The sequence below is a fragment of the Bos javanicus genome, chromosome 8 (assembly GCF_032452875.1).
Source record: "Bos javanicus breed banteng chromosome 8, ARS-OSU_banteng_1.0, whole genome shotgun sequence".
Taxonomy (NCBI): Eukaryota; Metazoa; Chordata; class Mammalia; order Artiodactyla; family Bovidae; genus Bos; species Bos javanicus.
Window position 1 is genome coordinate 30590286 of NC_083875.1, and position 24844 is coordinate 30615129.

The following is a 24844-nucleotide window of genomic DNA, read 5'->3' on the forward strand; positions in this document are numbered from 1 at the left end:
ATGCCTAAAGAAAACTAGTAAAATAAATGGATCTATAATAATTACCCAGTAAAGCAAGTGTATCATTTTGACTAAGAAATTGCAAAGGCTTCATTTCTCAAAAATTACATAATCACCTATATTGTTGAACTTCTCTGTACAAACACCTCTGATTTATGGGCCCTTTATGAAAAGAGGCGCACATAAATTCACATGTGTTTAATGAAAATCCCGAAATAGTTACAGTAGTTGCAATAGCCTTGGTTGATCTTCTCCGGAAATGACATAACCAGAATGACACTCTATTCTGCTTCCCAAACTATGGTCATATTTAACTGCTTTTAAATGATGTACAGTACATGGTTTATTGCTTGTAGTATGGAGTCTTTAGAAACTCATTTACTCAGGTTAATTTTATTCAAAATTTATATTGAAGCACAATGTAAACTGTCAACAGAAACTTACGTTTCTTTTTCTAAGAGTTAATTTTAAATTAAAAATTTGGAATGGAAACTTATTACATCACCTATCAAGTGAGGGATGGAAAAAGCAGTTCTTTCTACCTATAATAATCTGTATGTTTGTGATTAACTTACAGCAGGCCAAAACGTATATTTGTGGTGTTGCCTTTCAAAATCACATAACTCTTAAGTGAAATCTACTATTATTTTTGGCATTTTTCAAGGTAACTTAGCTGAAATGAACTTCCTTTGTCTATTTTTTAAATAGTTTTAAAATTTATCTCTTTTTGGTAATAGTATTAATTTTGTGGTTTCATTAGTAAAATGTGTCTTTCCTTTTTGAGAGAGATAGTGTAAGGAAATGGTACACTGACTCATCAAAGTTCTCATAGATTAGTGACAACCAGTTAGTCACAAATTGTAGCTTAAGGCTACAAATACTCCTGTCATTTTTTCATAGACTGTGATATCTGCTATGGTTACAGTAGCATATCTATTCTTTACATGCCAGTGAACTGAAAGCATATATTTAATTTTATCAGATGCCTTTCCCAGAATTTAGGTAATTTTTTAAATGGTGAAACAATGATAACTAGTTTCTTGTATCAGTAGCACCATGAATTTTTTTCTCATGTCAAAAAGTTACTAATTAAAAATGCAACATGTAAATATATTTTATGTGTGATAAAGTCTTGGGTTTTTTAAAACAAAATTTTCTCATTTTTTAGAGATACAAACTGAAATATTTATAGGTGGAATTATATGATGCCTGAGATTTGCTTCAAAGTAAGACAGGGGGAGCGAGTATAGATGGGATAAAAATGAAATAATTGAATAGTCAAAGAAGTTGGGTGATGAGTACCAGAGAATTACTATTCTGTCTACCTCATATATATTTAAAGTTTTTGATAATGGAAATCTAAACTTACTAGCTCATATGATGTTTGGAATATTTCACTCTACATTTATAAACCTCTATAAAAATCAACATTACTTAAGATGTTGAGAAAAGGGGTACATATCCTTGCCAACTGGGGTTTCCTCCTGAATCCCCCATTCAAACTAGCTGCATGGTACAACCTCACAGTCACCCAAGACAATGACCTTCTAAACTAGTTATTCATTAAATTGGGTCAGTTCTGTTGAAGTATCTCTTATTACATTAGCTCTGTCTGTACTGTTCTTCCAAGTCTCAATATTTTGGCAGTATACAATGTTTGTGGGATGAATGAATGAATAAAGCCCTGACTTCTGTCACAGCGCTTTTTACATTGTTTTATGATTCCTTCTTAACTTGTCTATATTCCCTCTCTAGGTATCAAGTTTTACAGAGGCTGAAGCCAAGTCTAGGTCACATCATGTCCCCAGCAACTAGCACAGTGTTGGCCTGTATTAGACCTTCAGTAAATATCTATGGAATGACTATGTTAATTAACCCTCTCAAGTAATATCCAGGATGGCTGCCTTTTATTTCGACTAATTCACCTTCCCTGGAGTTCCTAGGGGGATTGCTCTACACAGCAAATGCGGTCCTATTTTGCTCATCAGCAGTGTTTTCTTATCAGAGTAAATGTTTAGACATTTACACGTGAAGTCCGTGACCACTCACTGTGCAGGTCCTGCCAGCTGTCCGCTTTCTCCCTCATCTTTGTACTTGTTGAAGTACAGACTACATGTACTACTTACATATGTTATGCCTCCCATCTTTAGAACATTTCCTCTTCTGGAAATGTCGCCCGCATCCATGTTTTAAACACGGCACCACTTCCTTAACCTGAGGAAGCTGAGGTGATCAATGCCTCTGTATAGTGAGGCTGGAGAAGTAGCATCCGACACCACAGTACCTCTGCTGTCAGCGTACTTCCTCCTTCTTGATGTTGGCAAGCATTTTCTTCTTATCATTTTTCTCTTCACTAAGAGTAAATATCCCTACAGCAGCCATTGCTTTTTAATTTTTTGTAACATCTTCCCTTCAGCTAGCACATAGAAGAACTCTGTAAATATCTCCAGAATGAGAAAATTAGGGAATGTCTTTTTTGCTAAACAAATAAAATGTTATTGTTCTTTAGTTGCTAAGTCGTGTTCAACTCTTTGCAACCTCCTGAACTTCGGCACGCCAGGCTCCCTGTCCTTCACTACTTACCTGAATTTGCTCAAACTCATGTTCATTGTGATGACATCTAACCATCTCATCTTCTGTCGCCCCCTTCTCCTCTTACCCCAGCATCAGTCCTTCCAGTGAATATTCAGGGTTGATTTAGTTTTTCATAAAAATTTTTAAATTACTGATACACTTAACAGCATACACAAAGGTTATTTTTCACTTTTGCACCAGGTTTTCTTCTATTTTCTTCCCTACACAGTCAGTCAATCAAAAGACAAACCCCTGAATTGAATACACTTATAAATGAAATGCTGAGGTTAGAAAAGACCTAGATATGAACCAAAGGACCAGGGGATGCTAAGTTCAAGATTCATTTAGTAGTTGGAATAATTCTGATGATACTTTTAATGAAGCTTTGTGTTAGCTTCAGTGGAGATTGTTTCTGACAGATATTTTAAAACTCCAACGTAGCTGGGTCTTTGACTCAGAATGTATTTTGTAAAAGAGCCAGACATACAAAAATCACAAGACATTGGCAAATGAGATCTCTTACTAGGTTGGCATGAAACTTGTAGCTTGAGAATGTCATAAAGCTTGGACTTTCCTCTCTTTCTCTGCAGATATGTCTTCTCCGACTACTATGAAGAAGCCCGAAAAGCCATTGTTCAGCTCTACATCTCCACAAGATTCCTCCCCAAGACTGAGCACTTTCCCCCAGCACCACCATCCCGGAATACCTGGAGTTGCACACAGTGGTGAGGAGTTTCAAGCGTAGACGAGAAACCTCCCTCCTGTTTGCAGAGTCCAAAGTCTTGGGGATGGATCAAGACTATAATCATAAGAAATAAGCAAATATATAGTTATCTTAACAGTAGCTTCCACATTGGTCCTAATTCTATATATTTTACTAAGAGAAAGATGGAATTTCAAGGATACAGCTGAGTCTAAAATATTTCTAGCAGCATTGATGTATAGATTCTATTTCCATAGATGTTATTTTGTCTATAGAAATCAATATTTTAACTACTTGTTTGGGAGCAAAATTAATCAGAAAATAAGAAACATTTTGACGATTACTTTATATATATAAATCCTTCCTGTGGGCTAGTACACTTGATATTATGTTTAATATCATAATTTAAATAGGAAGAAGAATCCAGTATTTCACATTTATACTTTGAAGAATGATTCACATCAAATGCTCTTTCAAAATTAAAAATGAGATATAATTCATAAGCGATATTGCATACTTTCTTCCTATTGCTCTTAAACCCAAGAGAGGAGTAGGCTGACTTTAAGATGAAGAAAATTTTTTTATATACAAAATAATATGTTTATAGTGATACTCTTATTTCTTTAAATATATAGTGAAGTGAAGTCTCTCAGGCGTGTCTGACTCTTTGTGACCCCATGGACTGTAGTCTGCCAGGCTCCTCTGTCCATGGGATTTTCCAGGCAATAGTCCTGGTGTGGATTGCCATTTCCTTCTCCAGGGGATCTTCCCAACCCAGGGCTTGAACCCGGGTCTCTCGTACTGTAGATAGACTGTAGACAGACGCTTTACCGTCTTAGCCACCAGGGTGGCAACTCCTTATTCTTCAAAGAAATGAATCTAGGTTTTAAACCTTTATTCAAGGGATATAACAACTGTTTATAATAAAATTCTTAAGTTTGGTCTATAAATATATATTGATAGGTGTTGTCACTGTACTTAAATGCATAGCCTTCAGTGCTATCATTAAGACAATTATAAAATTAAGAGAAGACTATACAAGTCAAATTGGTATATAATTTTTTTTTACATTTATTTATTGGACTGCTAAGATAAGTGAAAAAAGCAGTAACTATTTCATACATTTGTAATGTTGAGTGGGGCAAAATGAACTTCAAAGTCAGATCACCCCTTATGATGTCTGATTAAAGTATTTATATTTCTAACATTTGGAAAAAATTCAACAGTACATTTTTACATAATAAACCCTGGAAGATCCAGACAAGCCCTCCACCTTTGTCTTTTACCCTATGTATGGTATGTTCAGTATGTAATGTATTAGGACATGTAGCACCCTTGTCCGGAGCAACATTTCCTCTCCTTAACGAGTAATGGTATAGTGGGGAGAGAGAGAGACCACAACATGAGCTAGGCATTGAACACAAACAGGATTGAATACATGGAGGATAGATGCCTGGAAGAGGTAGGTTCACAACAAAAGGGAACAAGCTAGGGAGACGGACATTTCAGGCAGAGCAGACAGCGAGTATCAACAAATTGGAGGTCATTGCAGCAAGGAACTGCTGTATATTGAGGAATACACAATACCAAAATGTGCTCTGCACAGGGAGAGATGAGGCCAGGGAAGTGGGACCAAACTAGGTCTTAAAGCACTTGCTGCTGCCGCTAAGTCGCTCCAGTCATGTCTGGCTCTGCACGACCCCATAGATGGCAGCCCACCAGGCTCCTCTGTCCCTGAGATTCTCCAGGCAAGAATACTGGAGTGGGTTGCCATTTCCATCTCCAGTGCATGCATGCATGCCGAGTTGCTTCAGACGTGTCCAACTCTGTGCATATACTGATTGATACTCTTCAAATGTACTTATATATAAAGTACAAATTCAGCATTGAGGAGATAATGATTATGCAGTTACATTCTTTACCCATTTTTAAACTTAACAATTATATTTCGAAAACTGAATAATAAATTATGATCTAATGTTGAAAAATTATAGTAATATTAAACATTATCCACATTACATATGTTTTGTACATAATTTCTCTTCATAAAATATGTGATTTATGGGTAAGTTAATATGCCTATATGAAAGTTTGCATTTCTGAGAGTAAGAAACTAGAACTCTTTTGGTTTTAAAAGGAACATTTTCATAAAAAAAAAAAAAAAGAGTTTCCAGGTTTCCATTCAAATATTCATAAGCATTTATACAATGATCGGGTAACTGTTTGGGACATTATTATTTACTAATTATTGGCTTCCTTTCTAAATGGTGGAAAATATTTATTTAAAATTGAAGCACACTTCTGTTTTAAATTTTGGTAGAAAATGTGTGGGTCTCATGACCTCTAATTACTGCTATGACTTAATCTCGACTTAGAACGCAAAGACTTTTTAATCAAAAAATGTGTTCTGGTGGGAGATAACTTTGCTTAGAGAAATGTTTTATGAAGTATTAGTTTAACCTATAAAAGAGAATCTTGCCTGGAGAATTCCATGGACAGAGGAGCCTGGCAGGCTACAGTCAGTGGGGTCTGAAAGAGTCAGACGCGACTGAGAGACTAACACTTTCACTTTCATAAAAGAGAAACTTCTTTTTTTAAAACCATTCATGGATCTAGAAAGTGAGATTGTTCATTTCCTAGACTGGACGTTATGTCTGTGTGTACTTAGCAGTCCAGGCATGGAGAATACAAATAAAAGACTAGCTTATTTTAAGAGAGTTTGGTCAAATCAGAAAAAAAAAATGAGGAGCAGTTGGTTGTTTAGTTTCCTGGGGTTCTGCAGGTCGAGTTGGAGCTGTAAGGACAATAGCTGACGAGTTACTCTCACCTTTTCTGTCTCTTACAGTCATCTCAACTCGGACTCCACCTCCGCCCTCACCGCTGCCATTTCCAACACAAGCTATTCTTCCGCCAGCCCCATCGAGCTACTTCTCTCATCCAACAATCAGATATCCTCCCCACCTGAATCCTCAGGATACTCTGAAGAACTATGTACCTTCTTATGATCCATCCAGTCCGCAAACCAGCCAGGTAAAAATGAGAGAGAACGTATTAGTAGAGCCTAAGGGCGATGGCACAGGTCTAACCCTAGGCCACGAAGCTTACTCAGACAGTGTGTCTGGCAGAACAGCAAGCTTTTGAAATCCATCGTCAGAAAGTTTCTTGGTGACTCACTAGGTTTTTATTGAAAGGTGGCTGAATGACAGGTAGGAAGTTTGTTGCCCCAAAGGGGAACATTTGTGAAGATGTTCTTGGTCTGATGTTTTAGGATTTCCATTGGATAAAGAGAAAATTAAGGCCGTAAGTCCATTGACAAAAATGTCCTGAGCTGGAGTTCACACCTCTGAAATACCTGGTTTGACACAGAGTGCTCATTTCAGGCAGGAGCGAAGTATGAGCTAAAATAAACACAGGCAAAAGACCTTACAGTTGTATTTATAGACCAACTATTAGGTATTAAAATAAGCTTTGGTAATGTAAACATTTTCAGTGTTTGATGACTACCTGAATATTCTTTGCACAGACATGACTGTGTTTCATAATGAGTGACATTACCAGAAGTGTCTTTTATTTTTTTTTAATGGTAAACAGTGTGCAGTGGCTTTAAGGATTCTTTGTATAAATGGCATAGCTCTGTGCCTTCTTCACTTCCTCAATATATGATTTCTCCTATGGAGAGGTCGCATCATGGGGATTTGGTACAAGAGGATTTTTCGTTATCAAGTAGACAGTGTACCAAACCTGGCCTATCAATCATCATCATATCCAAAGTCTGTAATGTAATTTCAATCTTAGGGTTTGGTATTTGGCTTTGCTATTTTACCTCCAAGACTCCTATCTACTTCCAACCACCATTTTTAATGCTCTGAGGGATTTTCGTAAGTGTTCTGTCATTAATGCTTTTCATTTACTAAAATGCCAGCAAATAGCATGTGCATATTAATTGGGACTTAAAAAAGAAAGATCTGAAAAAAAAATCCCTTTGGTGTTAATTGTTAAAGTGGAGCAAAATGGTCCCTTCTGAATTTTTTTTTAATAGCATATTCAGCACTGTTTTGGTTAGTTAAAATTAAATTTCTTGTACTTGTTCCTCCATTGACTAGTAATACTAAGTATACCATTCTTGAATTTTGAATTTAAAGTTAAATGATTTGTGTTTCAGAAGAAAATGTTCAAATGGTATAGCACTTTTAATGGCTATAATAATTATTATTAAGTAAAACAGGATCTTGGTATATCAATTTAGAAATAAAATTTGCTGTCAGAGCATAGATGCAGAAGTCTCAGTTCCATAGCGCATTTTGCTAGATTCAGCTGGGAACAGTGCACACAAGGTCTGATTTTAATTTGTGTAGAATTTCCATGAATAACAAAGTCTAATTAAGACATCCATTAAAAGTCCTTAACGTTAATTCAGTGTGGAAAATCTTAGAGTTCCATTGGATTTTTTTTAACTGATGTCTTAATTAGGCACTGTTAGGGGAAAAATTATGCAAATTAAAATCAGGCCTTTAGTGTTCTGCATTTCTTTAATTATTCATTGCTTGTTTTACGTATATTTCACTTTCTTTATAAGTTAAGGGGGCATATTAGGTGATAATCGGCCTATATTGTTCTCAGTTTTTCTTCATATTTTCAAGGTAAAGACCCAGCTTCTGAGAAGCATCTTACTCTCATCTCAATTGAAAAAAAAAAATCCCTCTCAGAATTTTGTATAATAGGAGCAATGTACTAAGTAGGATAATCCTTTCCTAATGCTGTTCATCTGCAGATAAGTTGTCTCTCTTTTCATATCTACAATATAAAAGTTCATCTATTAACAACCTTAAAAGAGAAGCTTGATAATGTGGCTTCATCTGTTTGAACCAGTAGAAAACTGAAAAAGAAATAACCCTTCCATTCTTCTGACCCTGAGTTTCAGAAAAGTTGTCTGCTTTGGCTTGGAAATTCTTTCTTTGTCACTTTTACTTTTTTTCAAATGAAAGAAACATCTGTTTGTTGGTTTATGTCAGTTCAATTCCAGTAGACGAAGCATGCAGGGTGGGAAAAGTAATATCATATATGGTGGCAGCATTTTCTTAGCAATTTTTGTCATTTTTCTGTTCTGTGCTCTCAGGTAGGTACTGTCAAACTGTTTTGGTGAAGATAATATAGAGAAAGGCTTTTTACCATCGAATGTACCACCAATGATACAGCAAGATCACTCTTCTTTCTTGGGGGAGATATACAAAGCAGTTTTTGGCAATGATCACATAACCAGAAGTTGATGACCTGCTCTAGAAACAAATTACTTTTTCACTTTGAAAGGAAAAAAAGTAGGCCTTTTATTATAAATGGTGGAGTTGTTTTTGCAGCAACATTATACTTGCTTTGATGTTTAACTCCAACTCAAAACCAGTTCATTTGCACTTCCAAATAGGACTCTTGATATTCACCCTTTTGGCTCTAAAAATGGGGGGCAGGCAGGAAATGAGTACTTGCTGACCTGTAGTCAACAAGTTGCCAGTTGACTGTTCCTTCCCAGTATCCTCCAAGGCTGCCCTGATTTTGCTTGTTAAGTCGAGCAACTCAGAAGCCTTGTCCTCCCCGCGGCAATTTGGAGATTAATTGCATTGCTGCTGCACTGGGTAGAGTGAGACAGCCATGCTATTTAATGGAATATTTTAAATAAAATTAGTCTAAATATATAATTCTTTCCTAGGTTTTCACAGAGGGGAAAATCGGGTCAGTTTTCCTGACTTCAGTTAAATACTTAATTTATTCATGAGGAATAGTCAGGATATTCAAAAGTTCATTCTTTATAGAGTAAGTCCTGTGGCCTCTGAGGCACCCAACCAAGATTTAGTTCATATCTCTAAGTTCTGATAGTTAAGTGTTCTCAGCTGTTCATCTTTTTCTTTAAAGAATCATTGACTTGTAATTTATATGCAGGCGTTTAGATAAATATTCTGCTTTATTGCTTTCTTTGCCTTTAAAAGTGGTACAGATTATGAAAACTAAATATTTGTGGAGAATACCCTCATAGCAAGTTGTTATGTACATTATGTAGAGGAGAATTCCAACATGAATGCAATTAAGACTAGCATTCTGTCTAGAAAAATACATTCCAGTATTTCTTTCAAACAGTGTGCCCTTAGAATGGACACTATTTTTGTACTGGGGCTAAAACGCAGATAATAATATCTTTTCTATCATTGCCCAGGGATTTTCTCAGTTAACTCGCACAAATGTCAACAATCAATGTTTTATGCAACTCTCTAGGTCTGGCAATGGAAGAGTAAGAATTCAAAGATCAGAGTATATTTGACTGCCCTCTGCTTCACTTCAGCACATTTTAATTTACATTGGAAATCTTTTATTTATACGTGTATGGTCAGACCTAGTTCAGCTCTTTATATCATTATATAGACCCTGAAATTTTAAAGGTTTTAACTATCTTTCTACCTGTTTATATAAGTAAACCATCCCAAGTTGAGTGGAGACCCTAGAATCAAAGTTGCTTGATGTGTGTGGATGAGAGCACCTGTGTGTGAGCAAGGGTTAAAATTTTTGTGTGCTGAAGAATGGGCCTTGACTATAAATGATGATAATCGTTACGTTCAGTGTGTTTGGTCTCCTAGAAATTCTTGTCTTTGTTGTCTCAATGATATCATTACGGTGGTAAACACTGTGTTCTGAGAGCCAAAATTGACTCATTGTAGCACATGAAGAGCAGGAAAGAAGGAGAAACGCTGCTTCTAATTCTTACTAGCTCAGTGATGAGCCCAAGCTAGCATATAGCTTGGTGGTGTAGCCACCAAGTCATGTCTGACTCTTGAGGACCCCATGGACTGCGTCCTGGCAGATTGCTCTGTCAGTGAAATTTTCCAGCCAAGAATACTGAAGTGGGTTGCCATTTCCTCCTCCAGGAAATCACTAAGGACTTCTGTTTTAGCCTCAGGCTCAGCATCAAAGTCTCCACTTGAGTTTTCTGTCCTACTCTATGGAAGGCTCAGTTCTGCCTGGTTCTCAGGGTGTTGTAGAAATGACTAAACCTATATAAAGTGCCTTGTAGCTGAAGACTTTCTTTTAAATGCTGCTGCTACTTCTTAGGACTAACCATTGATGAGCCTCTCAACTCAGATCTGAGAGGGCTTGTGTGGTGGTTTCACACAGCGCGCAGGGTCCACTCAGTCGAGTGTGCTGGGTGGAGTTGTTGGACGAGGTAACTGCCTTTTGGATTGCTTCACCCGGCATTCTGTTTTTGTTTTGTAGCCTAACAGCAGTGGTCAAGTGGTAGGGAAAGTGCCTGGCCATTTCACTCCTGTCTTGGCACCCTCTCCCCATCCCAGTGCAGTGCGACCTGTGACCCTGACCATGACAGATACTAAACCCATCACTACATCCACTGAAGGTGAGGCAGCTTCACCTACAGCGACCAGTAAGTATTTCTGTAGGAAATGAGAAATGTCCATCGAAGGCACCACTGGATATCTGATCCAAGGTGGAAAACACGGCAACTTTTCCAGCTACTCAACCAGATGGAGATTTCTCATTTATGTGGAACTAGCAGGCATGATGTAGCCTGGCTCTCATATGCTCTCTCTTATCAAATTTCACTCCGTATTTGAAAAGGGAGAAGCTTATTTGTTTGAGTAAATAGCTATAACAAAAATAGTAAGTCACGCCTGCTTGTTCAAGATATACATTGAAAATGCACTAAATGACATAACAGTGTACAAGGTTTTTATATCACCCAAAGAGAGATTTGATAAATGTTAGTTATTGGAGCGTTCCTATAGAAATCAAGCCCCTTCACAAGGCAGACTGAATCAGTGCCTCTGTAAGGTAATTGCATGTTTACATCACTGTAGGTTATGTCATTGTGAGAAACAGTCACACGATATTCAGTGTAGAAAGCATTTCAAAGCTTAGTTTTAGGCACATGTCAACTACCTGCAGTTTCATTGTCTGCAACTGTTTTTTTTTTTTTTTGATTATTTACTCTATCATGGTGCATCGGGCGTTATGCTTTTTAGCATGGCCAGAACATCTGAAATGTCAGAGATTTAGCCGTAGCTAAATTGGCAGTAGCTCATACCAGTAACCCAAGCAATTCCTTTGCTTCTTTGTACAGAGTGCTCAGAAGTACACAAGAAATTATTGCAAAGCTTTTTAATTGGCTTCATCATCCAAGCTGCCAGCTTTCTAAAACTGGAGTTGATGTGCACAGACTGGTAATAAAGTGGAATGGATAAAGTTCTAGTCAGGAGGAATTAGCTTGCTTCTCTTTGATTATTCTTATTTCTTAAATCCAGAGCTTCTATTTGCATTGTTAGAGCAGGAAAATCCCGATGTTCTGAAAATTCTGTGTGAAATTATAGAGATTCAGAGCCACTGGCTCTTTCTTTATTGGCCATTGGAAAGATGCTCTTTTTTTGTGTGTGTGGCCCCTGAAAGACTTGGCAAGAACCTTACAAGAAAAGTGGACAATACTTGGTGTGTACAGTGAATTCAGCATTTCTTTCTCAAAATTCATGAGGCCCCATAGACTAATAAAAACCAGATAAGCTTGTAATCCCCATTAATAATCATTAATGCTTAGTAACTGGTTTGTTGATAGAGGGACCTACACTAGTGAATACTTCCCAGAAATGGATGAGAGTCAAGGAAGATTAGGATCCTTTAGTGCTACAGGTTAGCCATGTACATTACAGTCGCTAAAATACTACATCCAAATTTCAAAAGTGGATGCCTTGGCATCTTTAAGCAAACGAAGTCAGAAGTTTAAATAAAAGCAAGTAGAAAACAAAGATTTTTTATTTAAGTAGCTAAAATTTCCAGAAACTTCTGGTACCTACTTTTATATTGCCATTCATAGATAAGATTCAAGGAAAAATCAAACTGAAATGATCACAGCTCACTTATGGGAATACTGTCAGCCTGTTTGTTAATGAACTCTTTCTTATACTCACATACAGGTTGATCAAAAAGGGATCGGATTTGATTTACAAAATCATAAAATAGTCAAAAGGAGTATCTTGGTTATATAAAGATAGCTTCATCAGTCCATTTTCCATCCTTCATAAAAGTGATATAGTGAGCTGTTTTTCTTTCCTATAAACAAAATTGTAGCTGCAACTCCGCAGGCACCACTGATAATGAAAAATTAGCCGTTGAATTCATAAGTCAATAAAATTAAAGAAAATACAGAGGCCAAGGAAACCTCTTTTTCATGGTTGAAAAGAAAGAATAACACACACTTGGTGCCCACTCTGTGAAGGTGAGGCTCTTTAGTGCTGTGCATTGAATTCCAGAGATCTGGAGATTGAATGGGGGCCACTGGCTGTTTATGGCTGCCATTGCGTGAGTACTTCATTCAGGAATAAATAAAAGGTGAATTGTGAGCATCTTCACTGTTTTAAAAAGCTGACTTAAAAAAGCTTCACTGGATCAAATGAACATGGCAGAATTAACATATTGGTTTTTAAAAAGTCTTTTAAAAATTATTGTCTGGATTCCTCATCAATCTGGAGGTTTTGAACCAAATATTTTAGCTTTCTTCAGACCTAGAAATGTAACATAAATGATGACAATTTAGTTTTCCTGTTTATTCTGACGTGGAACAATGGGGTTGCTTAGTGCTTGAAAGATGCATCAGTCCTTTCCTTGTGAAAAGAAGCCCAAGTCTTTAGGACTAGGGAGACATTTTCTTTGCAAAATTCACTCTGCATCAAAAAGTACCTCAATGAAAAGTACGTGCAAGGTGAGACCATAATAATTTAAGGAGTATTCACCTTACCCACTTACTACCTGGTGGCCAAGTGTTTAAAAGGGGCTGTCAACTCCCTCCCTGGATCAATCACAAAAGATTGACTTTTTGTACTTCTGGAAAAGAAATCATTTTTTTTTCCCAGAAACATGTACTATCAAATATAATAAAAGTTCTCCTTCATGTTAATAATATTAACTTTTCTTTTTAGTAAGACATTTTTCATCCTGCATCATCAAGTACATCTGCTTAAATGCCATCATTTAAAGCTTTCACTTTTTCCTAACAGACTTTCAGTCTGATTTTACATTTAGAACCACAGACCATCATTGATTATTCTGTTGCTAGACACCCAATATCTAGTAAAAAGTTACATCTAGAAAAGACTCTACTGCTTAGCCAGTCTTTGGTACTCCTGCAAGACTGTAACTAGAGTTTGTATGAGATGCCCACAGCAAAGGATAGGATATGGTTCCTGGATAGATTTGGTGGAGAAGGATAAACCAGACTTGAGGTCAACTATCATCTGTCACTTGGTATTCACTCACACAAAAGAGAAGAGAAATAGAGATACACTTTTTTTTTTTTTTTTGGTTACAAGTCCCACTTCTCTGGGTTTCTTTTACGTGGACAAGGTGTTCATTTGATAGTTCACAATTTTTATCTTTGTTTTTGTTCTTCCTTAATCAGCCTACACAGCCTCAGGCACATCTCAAGCCAATCGATATGTGGGACTAAGCCCAAGAGACCCATCCTTCCTACATCAGCAACAGGTGGGCAAGTTTCACCAGGTGTGATGGTGTAGCCACGCTTTCGCATTGGTGCTTTCTCCATGCTGTCTCTCAGATCTGGACTCAGAATGGGGCTCACAGGACTTCTGAGAAAGAAACTGATCATTTCATTTTCCAAACTATTTTCTCATTTATCTTTTGTTTCCTGTCTCTCTAAGCAGGGTTTCTCAAATTGGCTCAAGACCTTTTCCCTCTCTGTAGCATATATCCATAACATCCATGAAAACAGTTGTTTCAGCTAGAATATTTTTCTCAATCTTATTGGCTATTGAGAACTTACCAACAGCCTATAGCTTTCCAAGATGAAAATTGCCAACTATTTAAAAGGCCATTAGAGTAGAAGAAATACAACACAATGCACAGTTTGTGTTTTATTTTCCTGTTTTTGAACACTTCCATGTTTCTAGTTGTTCTACTCCTCGTTTTGTTTTTTTTTGGTTCAAGAAGATGAATTATGAAACTGAAATCTCAGGCAACGCATCATTCCTATTTTAATAGGTTTAAATTAGTTTACTGATTTCAGATGTGATAAAACACTTTTTTTGGTTCTGCTTTCGTACATCATTTATGTTTCAAGTAGCATTTTAAATTTCACATCTCATTAATGCTGTAAATTTAATGCAAATGAAGTGTTTATCCAAACTGTGAAAATATACAGCCAGGATTAATGGTAGCTTATAAACAAATTAGCCATAGTCAAAAGCATGGACCATACAAATAAAAACATCCCATGATTCCAGTTATAGGATGACGGAAATAATTCTAAACACTTCCAAATTTAAATGTATTTTATGATGCATATGTTTGCTGCTCTCAAGTTTTGATAGCAGAGCAGTTTGAAATTAACAGTGTGCAAAATATTACATATGGAAAAATAGTCTATAATGAATCAGAAAGAGTTTACTCTTAATTTATAATATACATTGTATGTGCATCTGAATTTTTACAGATGTAACAAGCCTGTACAGGTACTCATGTCAGCTTCTTTTGTTCTAGACCTGTCCACCTAGTTTAATCATGCATATCTGTGCCTCGCGTGGAATTTTCAAATCCTGCCCAGTTGCAGGCGAAGGTGGCAGACTGCTTATATTAAAGGTCACCACATGCAGAGTTCAGAGAAAATCATAAAGATGATAGCTTATTCAAGATACTTTACATTTTGCCAGGTTTAAAAAAATCAAAACAAAACAAAAGAGTGAGAACTAACTAAAAACATCTGTACACAGTTATGAAAATACCAAATAATAATTAGTGGTTTTGCCAGCTATTGGCTTTTCAACATAATTTTCTGAAATGTTGCTTTTTTTCACCTCTAAAATTGCTATAATATGAAATGTGCTATAATTACTAGAATATGGTTCTGTTTGAAAAATGTATATGTTCCTTGTGTTTTTTAAAAAACTATGCAGGATTTATAGGTTTAGAAACTTATTCTTTTACAAATCATTCCACATATTTTCAGAGATATTCTTATCATGGGATTTGTATTCTTTATGACACATCTCTAGTTTTCAGTTAACTTTTAATTCATAGAATCATGCCTCTATTATTTAAACCTTTAGCCCCAAACACATTTAGAATATGATAACCACTTTCATGTATTTAGAAGAAATCGTCCCATCCTCCTGTCCTAGCCTAAGGCAGCTTTAATTTTTTAATTTATCACTTGTGACTATCATTAGAGCCTCTTGTAATTATGATCACAACAATTGATTATATAAAAGTTACTTCTCCTTTCACATGTCCAAGGATAAATCAAGAAAATTTTATAAGCATCAGGAGAATATTAGTGAATGTAGATAGAGTTCTGAGCACATAGATTGAAATATATATATGAGTTCCAGAACTACAAACTTTTTTCATCAAAGGCCACCACTTGTTATTTAAGTAGACAATGTCAAGTGAAGACCTCTTACAATATAAATATGATTTGATTGGTCAAATGCAATATATATTTATAGAATATATAATGTGTGTTGATCTTTAGAAGAAAAATTATTTGTTTCATAATGAAAAACAGTGTTCAACTTAAATACCATACAAACAGATAATTTGTCCTTTGTATAATGAAAGAATTGGTGCTACTTTTTTGATTTGAAAGAGCATGATATGCTAATTCATAATAAGCTACAATTTAAGACAAGCAGAAAATGAATATATATGCATATCTTACTGTACATGTATATTACTAAACTAAGGCTCTAGTTAAAGGATTTCATTTAGTTTAATCCTTTCAAATTTTAAAAGAATCCTAGAGATGAAATTTCATGTTTACTGTATAGGAACAGAGGGACAGAAATGGTTTGAATGACTTCAGCAGAGTAAAGGTTACTCTTTCCTACAGCAGAAATGAGATTGATTTACTGTGTCCTTTCATTACTCTCCAAAGATTTAAAAGAGACCACTCTTCTAGCAGCAGGTTTTAAATGCATTCGGTTTAAAGTACTCAGTGATGAATGAAAAGAAAAATCAAGGGGTACATGAAATAAAGGTAATCAATCATTTTATATTAGCTAGGAGAAATTCAAAATTAGAAAGGCAATGGTTTTAGTCTGAGAGAGTTCTTTTAAACATACCCCTTAGCTTTTAATATACATGACCCCTTAAGAATAAATATTGTCACCAGGTACATTCTTCAGTTTATTGGCGACTGTTTTATAAAGATTTATCCTTTTAGGTTATGAAAAGTATTGATGTGCATTGTTGAGTGCTATTTTTTTCTTAGAAAAGAACTTTAATATAGCCTATATAAATTAGAGTTAACAATAAATTTAAAATTGTTGAATAATTTTGACTATCTTTTAAATAATCTTTCCACACAGGACACTAAAGCAGAGCTTTCAGTGTAGTTATTTCTAACGTACAAGGACACTGGCTTCTTAAATTGAATGAAAATATTAAAATTAACCCTGTACTCCACTGGTAAGAGTAATATGTTCATTTTGGCAGATCTGAATACTAAAAGCATATGCTTTTATAACCATTAACTTGGTAAACATGCAGTTGTTATTAGTAATTATACATCTCTGTGCTCCTTTTTATAATGATTATTACTGATCAATACTGGTTGCTAACTGCCTTGAAATAGTAGTTTCTTCTGACATAGGAATTTCACTGCTGTTATAAATGTGTTATCTCATTTGAATCTGAAAAATAAAATCACACAGTCATAAAGAATATTTCAAAAATATTTCTTTAAACCAATTGAGTATTTTCAATTAAAAACAGCCCTCTAGTTAGTTATAATCATTAGCTCATGCAGGCTGATCAGAACTTTGAAATTTTCCTCTATCTCTTAACTCAATCTTGAGTGTTGTTCAAGGTCTGGAACCAGATTCTCTTTGGAATGATTGATTTATTTAATGCATTCACTATTGGCATGGGGGAAATCTTAAAATCAGAACTTCAATTGGAACTTCATTTTTCTTTAACTTTTCTGTTGGAAGATGGTGTCATGGCTTGAAGAACTCATGGGTCTCTGGCAAATTGAACTCTTTAGTCTTTGCTGAAAAATATCTTTTTACCTTTTCAGAAGTGTCAGGGACCTCTTCTCTGGCTTAACTTCATAGAAGTTTAGTAAAATGTGGTGTTTCCTTTCTGCCTTATACTTCCTAAATACACTGTGCACATTCATTATGATAGGCAATGAAGAAACTACATTTCCCAAGTTTCATCTCCCTAGGAAAATGGTAATTATATAGCAGAGTGTTGGGTATTGCTTAGAAAATACAGAAATTATTGTATTTTTGTATAAATCTAGACTAACAATTTTAGTATAAACAGTGAGTATGAGACTGCTTCCTTGAATTAGCACCGCTTTCTAATCTGATCAGCCTCATAATGAGCTTGCTATATTGCAGGTCTTTTTTCTTTGTTATCCTGGAAAGTTTGGTAATGTAAAAGAATCAGTTAATTTGGTGGTCACTATTATACTTGAGTGTGAGGTAATTATAAAAGTTTAAATCCTTACTGTCATACATCAATACAACATATTTAAAAAACCCTTATTGCAGGTTAGAAATAAAAGTTTGTAGCTAAGAAGCTTCTTGTTTGGAAACAAAGGTTTACTGTTGGAACCAGCTACTAAGAGTTTTGATATAGATTTGAGATGGAGCAAATGGAAGGTCACTTTTACCTTCCCTGAAACAACGAACTCAAGTGATCTCTAGTTTATAGCATACAAGGCTTATTTTCATATCTCAAAATTATAATCTCATTATATATGCTTATTATTAGAGCTTATTAATAATGCTACTTATTAATGAGTCAGTGGCCTAATCAGCTCAAGTCCTTCCATTACTTCTCAGTTGCATGGATTTTTTTGGTGCCCTGGCTTCCGCACGTTACATCTCTTGCATGGCTGTATCATGCTCTTATTTCAGTTTCAATCACTGGGCTAGTTTCTATGAAAATATTTTCAACACTTTTCTTGATCTAATTGTGAAACTAGAATTTGAAAGGACTTCTTGTTACGCTGAAAATTTCTGTTCTATCTTATGGCCTTTTTAAGACAATGCCTCTATAGGATTTTTTTTTTTTTTATCTAAGATATTCATTGAAATCTCTTTATAATATTTGTCCTGACAAATGGCATAGCCAAAGCTAGGTATATGAAAACTTCTGGCAAGGTAGTCTTTTATTAAAGGCAAGCAATTGAAAGGCCATGAGTGGACTATCAACAAACTTTTCAATAAAGTCAGGAAGCAGGCTATCAACACTTGGGCTGTTCTTATTGTGTCTGTTATCATAATTGACAGCTTGACGTAAAACCCTATCACATGACTTCTGGGTAGGTATGTAAATGGATAAGAGGTCACTTTTCACATATGCTAGCTGGAAAGGAAACACATTTAGAGGAAGTTTCACTCAAAATAATGACTATGCAAATGTTTAGCTTTTTGGCTAGTTCTTAAAAAAAAAAAAAAAAGAAACCTTCCAAAGTCTGCTTTTATCATTCATTGATTCATTCACTTACTGGTTATGAAATGTTAATATCCAGATAAATTATTCTAGATAGCATAAAAATAAAATTATGTTTACTGTAATCTTAAATTTCAGTCAACACAATCACAAAGGGAAAATTGTCTTTTCTGAAAATTTTAACTTTAGAACCTTTAAGTAGAATCAGGGGGAAATAGGAAATTATAAAAATTTATAATTATGGACATTTTAGCCTTAAAAATTTTTGAGCTGTACATGAAAAATAGGGTAGGAAAAGAACAATGACGAGCAAACTGGTATGGTGGGTGGGAAAGGGATTAGAAGTCAGGAGGTGTGGTTTTAGTGTTGACATGGCAGGACATGTCTAGGCTTGGACAAGCCTTGAAACCTTCTGTCCTGCGTTCTTATCTTGGAAAGAGAAAATGAAGAGGTTGAACTATAGGATCTCCAAGTTCCCTTGAAACCTTAAATTTTGCAGGTGAAAGTAGCCTCCACTTAAACATAAAAAAAACTTTCATTTTCTAGTTCTTACAATTTATCAGTAGTGTTTATTTAGCTCATGAACTAGGCATACCCATTTAACTTAACTCTACCATGTTTATTAAATATTCAAGAAGCACAAGCTTCAGGAAGTAATATTAGATGTGACTTTAAGGTACCAGGATGACCTGGAATATCTTTTTCATTTTTATATGTTTATAAGTTCCACCTATATCATAATTTTATCTTGACCATTTTGCTTGTTCACTGAGACTATACCCTTTTCCTTCAGAGTCATTTTATCTACTCTCTGGGAGATAATTAATAAAATAAAAATCAATCTAAGAGTTTAGAAAGTATGGAAAGTGGAAAGTATGAATTTTCAAGGATTAATATTTTTAAGCACCCCACCCCAAAAGCACCTCCACACACCAAAAATCTATTTCTTTTTCTTTTTCCGGGGCTATCCGGAAAAATGAAGAAACCTAAAAAAACATAAAATACACCTTTCAAGATTCTGTCTTGAGGGTCCCTGTAAGGTTGGAAAATAAAAAGTGAAAAGATAAATTTGCCTGTGTTGATTATTCTGTTTACAGTTTAATGGTTTACTGGTTCAACTGAGAGCTGTTGTCATCATAAGAGACTGTTAGTACATGGGCCTATTTGCTGAGTCCAGCAAAGTAGAACGTTTTCTTAACCTTCTTTCTTTTGTTCCCAAAGCTAATTGCCAGGCATTTACAAAAGCTCCTGTTAATAACAATGGAGCGCCTTCATGTGAATAAACAGACTCTTATTCTGAAATCACAGGCAATGCTGATTCTACCTACGTGAATATCTGAGTGCTCTGTAGGCTAGGACAAGATCCAGATCTTAGGTGTTTCCCCTTAGGCAGATTTTTCTGAAGGAAGCTAGATGGTCTCCATCCTTATTTTTCTGGAACTCATTTGAGTTAGACTTAGAATGAGGTTCTCATTCCAGAGCCTTTAGGGAACGTCATCCTAAGAACATCTGCAGTGAAAACTTGACCTTGCCTTCTTTTTAAGTTGTTTGGACTTCTTCAGCCCCATCTCTTCAGCCATAGCTTTTTTAAAGGAGAATATTAACTTCTTTACCTTACCTTCTGTTTTCTTTTGGAAATCTGGGCATAATTATTTTAATATAAAATTTTCCTTAATTTTCTAAACAATTTAATTTCATGTTTGTGGGTACATATAAATTGAAGAATTTAAATTTTATCTGTGTATTTATGTAAGAATATGCATACAATCAAATCTGTCAAAGGGTCTATATTGTTACAAATGTAAGAGTTGCTACAAACATACAACTTCAACTAAATTTCTAAACTACTTTGCTCCTGCTGTTTTAAATTTGGTTACTATCAGGGGCAGGGGGTGGGGGGAAGTATCCTCCTATTTTTTAAGGAAAAATTATTGGAAAAATCACTAGGGTATTATTGAAACCTTGCAGAAAAAATTTATGTTAATGAAAGGCATATATTTAAGTACCACTTAAAAATTTTAATTAAAAGGTAATTGATAGCTAAATTACATAACACCAACTCTCTCACAGAACAGAAATTGAGGATTCAGAACCCTAAATTCAAATAAGATTATTACCTATCATTTTAAACATTTAAAGCCTAATATAAAATCCATTTTGGTTAGGAATTCTGAATCATACTAACACCAACAATATTTAACTTGTTCCAAAAAGAAGCTTAAATACACTTAATATTAACTTTTCATCAGCTGAGAATCTGTTCAAAATTTGCTGAGTCAGAACTATCATATTCAAACAAGATTCTTAGAAACTGATTTTGTTAGGAATTAGCATCATGGAAATTTTCAGTGAATATGCAGTTTCTATTTTAATTATTTTGTTCAATCATGAAGTTTATTAAGTATTAATTGAAGGATGCTTTATGCAAAAGGAAGTTAATAAAAGAAAAAAATGAAGAGAAAGGCTCTTCATTAAGTTACCTGGCTTAAGTAGGTTATAACATATAAACAGGTATAAATATTTCTCCTCAGAAATTTTTGGAAATGTTGATAATGCCAGCCCACAATCTAAATAGCTAAATAAGTTAAAGTTGTATTTTATATTTTCAGTAACTGAAGGGAAGTCAACACTAATTAATATCCTACACATTTCTTTGTCATTTAGGTTATTATTAAATATGTTCAGTGGTTGTTTTTTGTTTATTTAAGCATAATTGTCTGTTTGGAAGAAGATATTTTGTTCTCATGTACCTTAAATCTGGTTGAAAGTGACGAGCTGTAGCGAGGTTTAATCCTTTTGAGGCTACTGCTGGGAAAGAAACACCTAAGACTATGTTGATTTTTTGTTGTTGTTGTTCAAGTTTTATATTTTCATATTTATTTTTATTTTTTTTAATAATTTTTAACATTTTTAAATTTCAGGTATACACTATGTTGATTTTAAGTGTTCAACAGGTGGTCAAAGATAGCCTAGTGGACATTTTGTAGGAATAATAAACAGAAACAAGCAAAAAACTAGCAACATGAACATCAAAAAAACTGATTTACATGTGCATTCTTCCAAGGAGACAGTAGTGTTCCCAGTTGGCTGAGAACAAGCCAACCAGTGAGTGATGCTTAGGTTCACTTGGCTTGGTGAAGCTAGCTTCTCTTTCTGAAAATTTTTCCAGTGTAATCTGAGAGGCTCATAGAAACTAACCTGAAATTAATTATTAGCAGGATTATGTAATTCTAAATATACCCCTCCGTTCTTCAGAATATCTAACCGACTCAAAATTAGGACTAGAGCAGAATCTATGAGTGGAGAAGGCACCCCACTCCAGTACTCTTGCCTGGAAAATCCCATGGACGGAGGAGCCTGGTAGGCTGCAGTCCATGGGGTCGTGAAGAGTCGGACACGACTGAGCAACTTTGCTTTCACTTTTCTTGGAGGAGAAAATGGCAACCCACTCCAGTATTCTTGCCTGGAGAATCCCAGGGACAGGGGAGCCTGGTGGGCTGCCGTCTATGGGGTCACACAGAGTCGGACATGACTGAAGTGACCTAGCAGCAGCAGAATAATCTATGAGTGGTCCTTAAGATAATTGTTATACAAAGCCAAACACCTTCAACTGTTTTTAGATTGTTTTCCTAGTATTGCTTGAAAAGAATGCACTTTGAAGGAGGCAAGTGACTCTTACTGAAAAAAAATTTTTTTCAAATTGCCTAATTACATTGCATTTCTGATTAAATGCTCCATGTTGAGAACTTTTAAAACATCATAAAATTTTGTTCTGTTTGATTTAAAATGAATCAAGTAAACATTTTCTCCTTTATGCAGGCATTAAGATCCATTTTAAGAATATTTTTCATTATAATTTAATTTCTTTCCTGATGTATGGCTTATTATGAAGTATATCCTAAGCAAATTTTACATATCTTTTAACTGTCTACATTAAGTGAACTATTTCAGCTTTTTAACTAATTAATTATTTATGTGATTAATTAAAGTTCTTTAATGTATATAATTACTTTTACCTGAAATCTCGATATAATTAAAATGCATGTTTGGGGAATTTTAGATGGTATTTTTGAGCCTCAGAGAGCTGTAGAAAAATAAGCAAAACCAAATATTCTCAAACTGTAGAATCACTATTATAGTATGTAGAAACTAGTCTTAAAGGGAAAGGTTCTTAATAGCCATTTTTTTTTTTTTTGCCATACTGTTATCAGAAAGGATTAAAGTAACTTATCATAAGTTTAAAGGGACTTTGGCTCCAATCATCATCTTCTAGAAATTCTTACTGAAAAGCAGCACGCCAGGTTTAGTGGATTGCTGTGAATAAGTCCTCTTTTCAGTGCGAGATTCAGTTAATTTACAGCATAGCTATCTACAGATTAAAAACCATGATTTTCCAGTGTTTTTGTTCCCCCCAAAGCCAGATAAGTTTACTTTCTTAAGCATAAAAATAAGCAATATATCTTTTCAATAAATCTGCTAGCACTGTAGGGCAGCTGTTAACCAAACAGAGCTGGATAGGGTTACTGGAACAACCTCTGAAGGGCAGAGCTGATGATTTGGAGAGCTGGGAAGAATTTGTTTCAGCTAGTATTCAGTGCATTCCTCACTCTATTCAAATGTGGTAAAGGATTTCCAATGCCATTACTCTGAGTTTAAAATAAAGTAGAAACTAAATAAAGTATCAACTCTTTATGGAAAAAAAAAATTGCCAGTTTGAGTAAAATTAGTAAATATCTAAAACTGAATCCCTTGATGCTTCTAAACATAACTTAGGGGAAATGTTTATAAAGTGGGGCCTTTCTCCTCTAAACTGCATGTCTTCTGTGTTTTGCAAACTGCATGCTTAAAGTTATTGATTATTTTACTCAGTGCAGATGATTTGGTATGTTATATATTTTTAAAAGCTTAAAAATTTTTTTCTAAGATATATCTCTCTCTATTGAACATTAACATTTGCTTTTATTTCAGCTCATTTTGTAATCTAATTAATGTCTAATTGTTATGTTCTAAGCACTTATTTCTCTTGTATGCTTTAATTAATAGAGAAGCATATTGCAATAGCTTTTTCTGAAATATATTCTAGGAATTTTGCTTTTCAGAGTAAGGTTTTCTTTGCCTTTTTTTTTTTTTTTTTTAAGTTGCCTCTTGGGAAAATAAGGTTAATGCCATGTACAGTACTAGTTTGCATGTGTTCATTTAAATACTAAAAACTGTAGTACTGCTCGATCCATATCTGACTGCTAGGTTTCAATTGACAGCTGAGGATTTGTGACTGGACCATGAATCAAAACGGCAGGCATTTATACCCCAGTACCAGTGAGGATACATTGGGAATTACTTGGCAAAGGTAACATTTTAATTATTTCCAACCCTACACTTACACCTAAAAATTACATGAGCTACAGTGTTTGTTTCTAACTAGCTTTATGGAAAGTATATATTAAAATTTTAGTTGTTTTAGCTATACCATTCCTCTTTCCCTACCCTCTTCCTCCTTATTTCTTATTGAGATATAACTTCAAATTAATAGGAGACTAGAGCAAATAGTAATTAATGATTGGAATTTCTGAGCACTGTCAGATGTTGTCAACAGTTTATAATATTGGTGAGGGTGGGGTGGGGAGGGGGAGGAGGTTATTTGACATTTAGATTTAGGACCTGAAAATTGAAATCATAGTTTTAGGGAAGACTTTTCAGCTATCTGAGGGTAAAATATTGGCTTTTCCCATTATAGATTTTTCTTATTTCAGCTCTTTTTCTTTACTGTTAACTTTAAATCGTTTTAGACTCATTTACTCCCTTCTCAAAGGAGGAAAGATAAAATAATGTTCAGATTAGTCAATTTAACTTTATTAGCAACACTCATGAATTTCGGTGTGGGTGTGGGGGGAGGTGGGGATTGTTGGAATCAACAGCTAGAGAAGGAATTTGGTTTAAAAAAAATTTAACTTCTGTTTGTACCTTGATGTGAATCACTGAGAATTGATGTGGTTGGCTGAGAAGATCACTCTAAAATTTCATTTTTGAAAGTAGTTTTGATAGTGTCTCATTCATTGGTTTTAGAAAGTAGGTCGTGCTAATTCAACTTCTTATGAATTATTTCAG

At 34.9% G+C, this 24844-nt stretch overlaps 1 protein-coding gene across 10 annotated transcripts in view; it reads left to right on the top strand.

Annotated features, from left to right (window-relative positions):
• NFIB (nuclear factor I B) overlaps positions 1–24844 on the top strand; it is a 257521-nt gene that overhangs the window by 213459 nt on the left and 19218 nt on the right. For 2 of the 10 annotated variants that reach the window (XM_061425269.1, XM_061425271.1), the window contains exons 7-11: positions 3165–3299; positions 6123–6307; positions 10532–10697; positions 13719–13801; positions 23998–24086. In XM_061425269.1, coding sequence (XP_061281253.1) covers positions 3165–3299; positions 6123–6307; positions 10532–10697; positions 13719–13801; positions 23998–24086 — 658 coding nt within the window. Of the gene's footprint in view, positions 1–3164; positions 3300–6122; positions 6308–10531; positions 10698–13718; positions 13802–23997; positions 24087–24844 lie in introns of those variants that run through there. The other 8 variants (XM_061425270.1, XM_061425272.1, XM_061425274.1 and 5 more) reach the window with 8 other exon arrangements.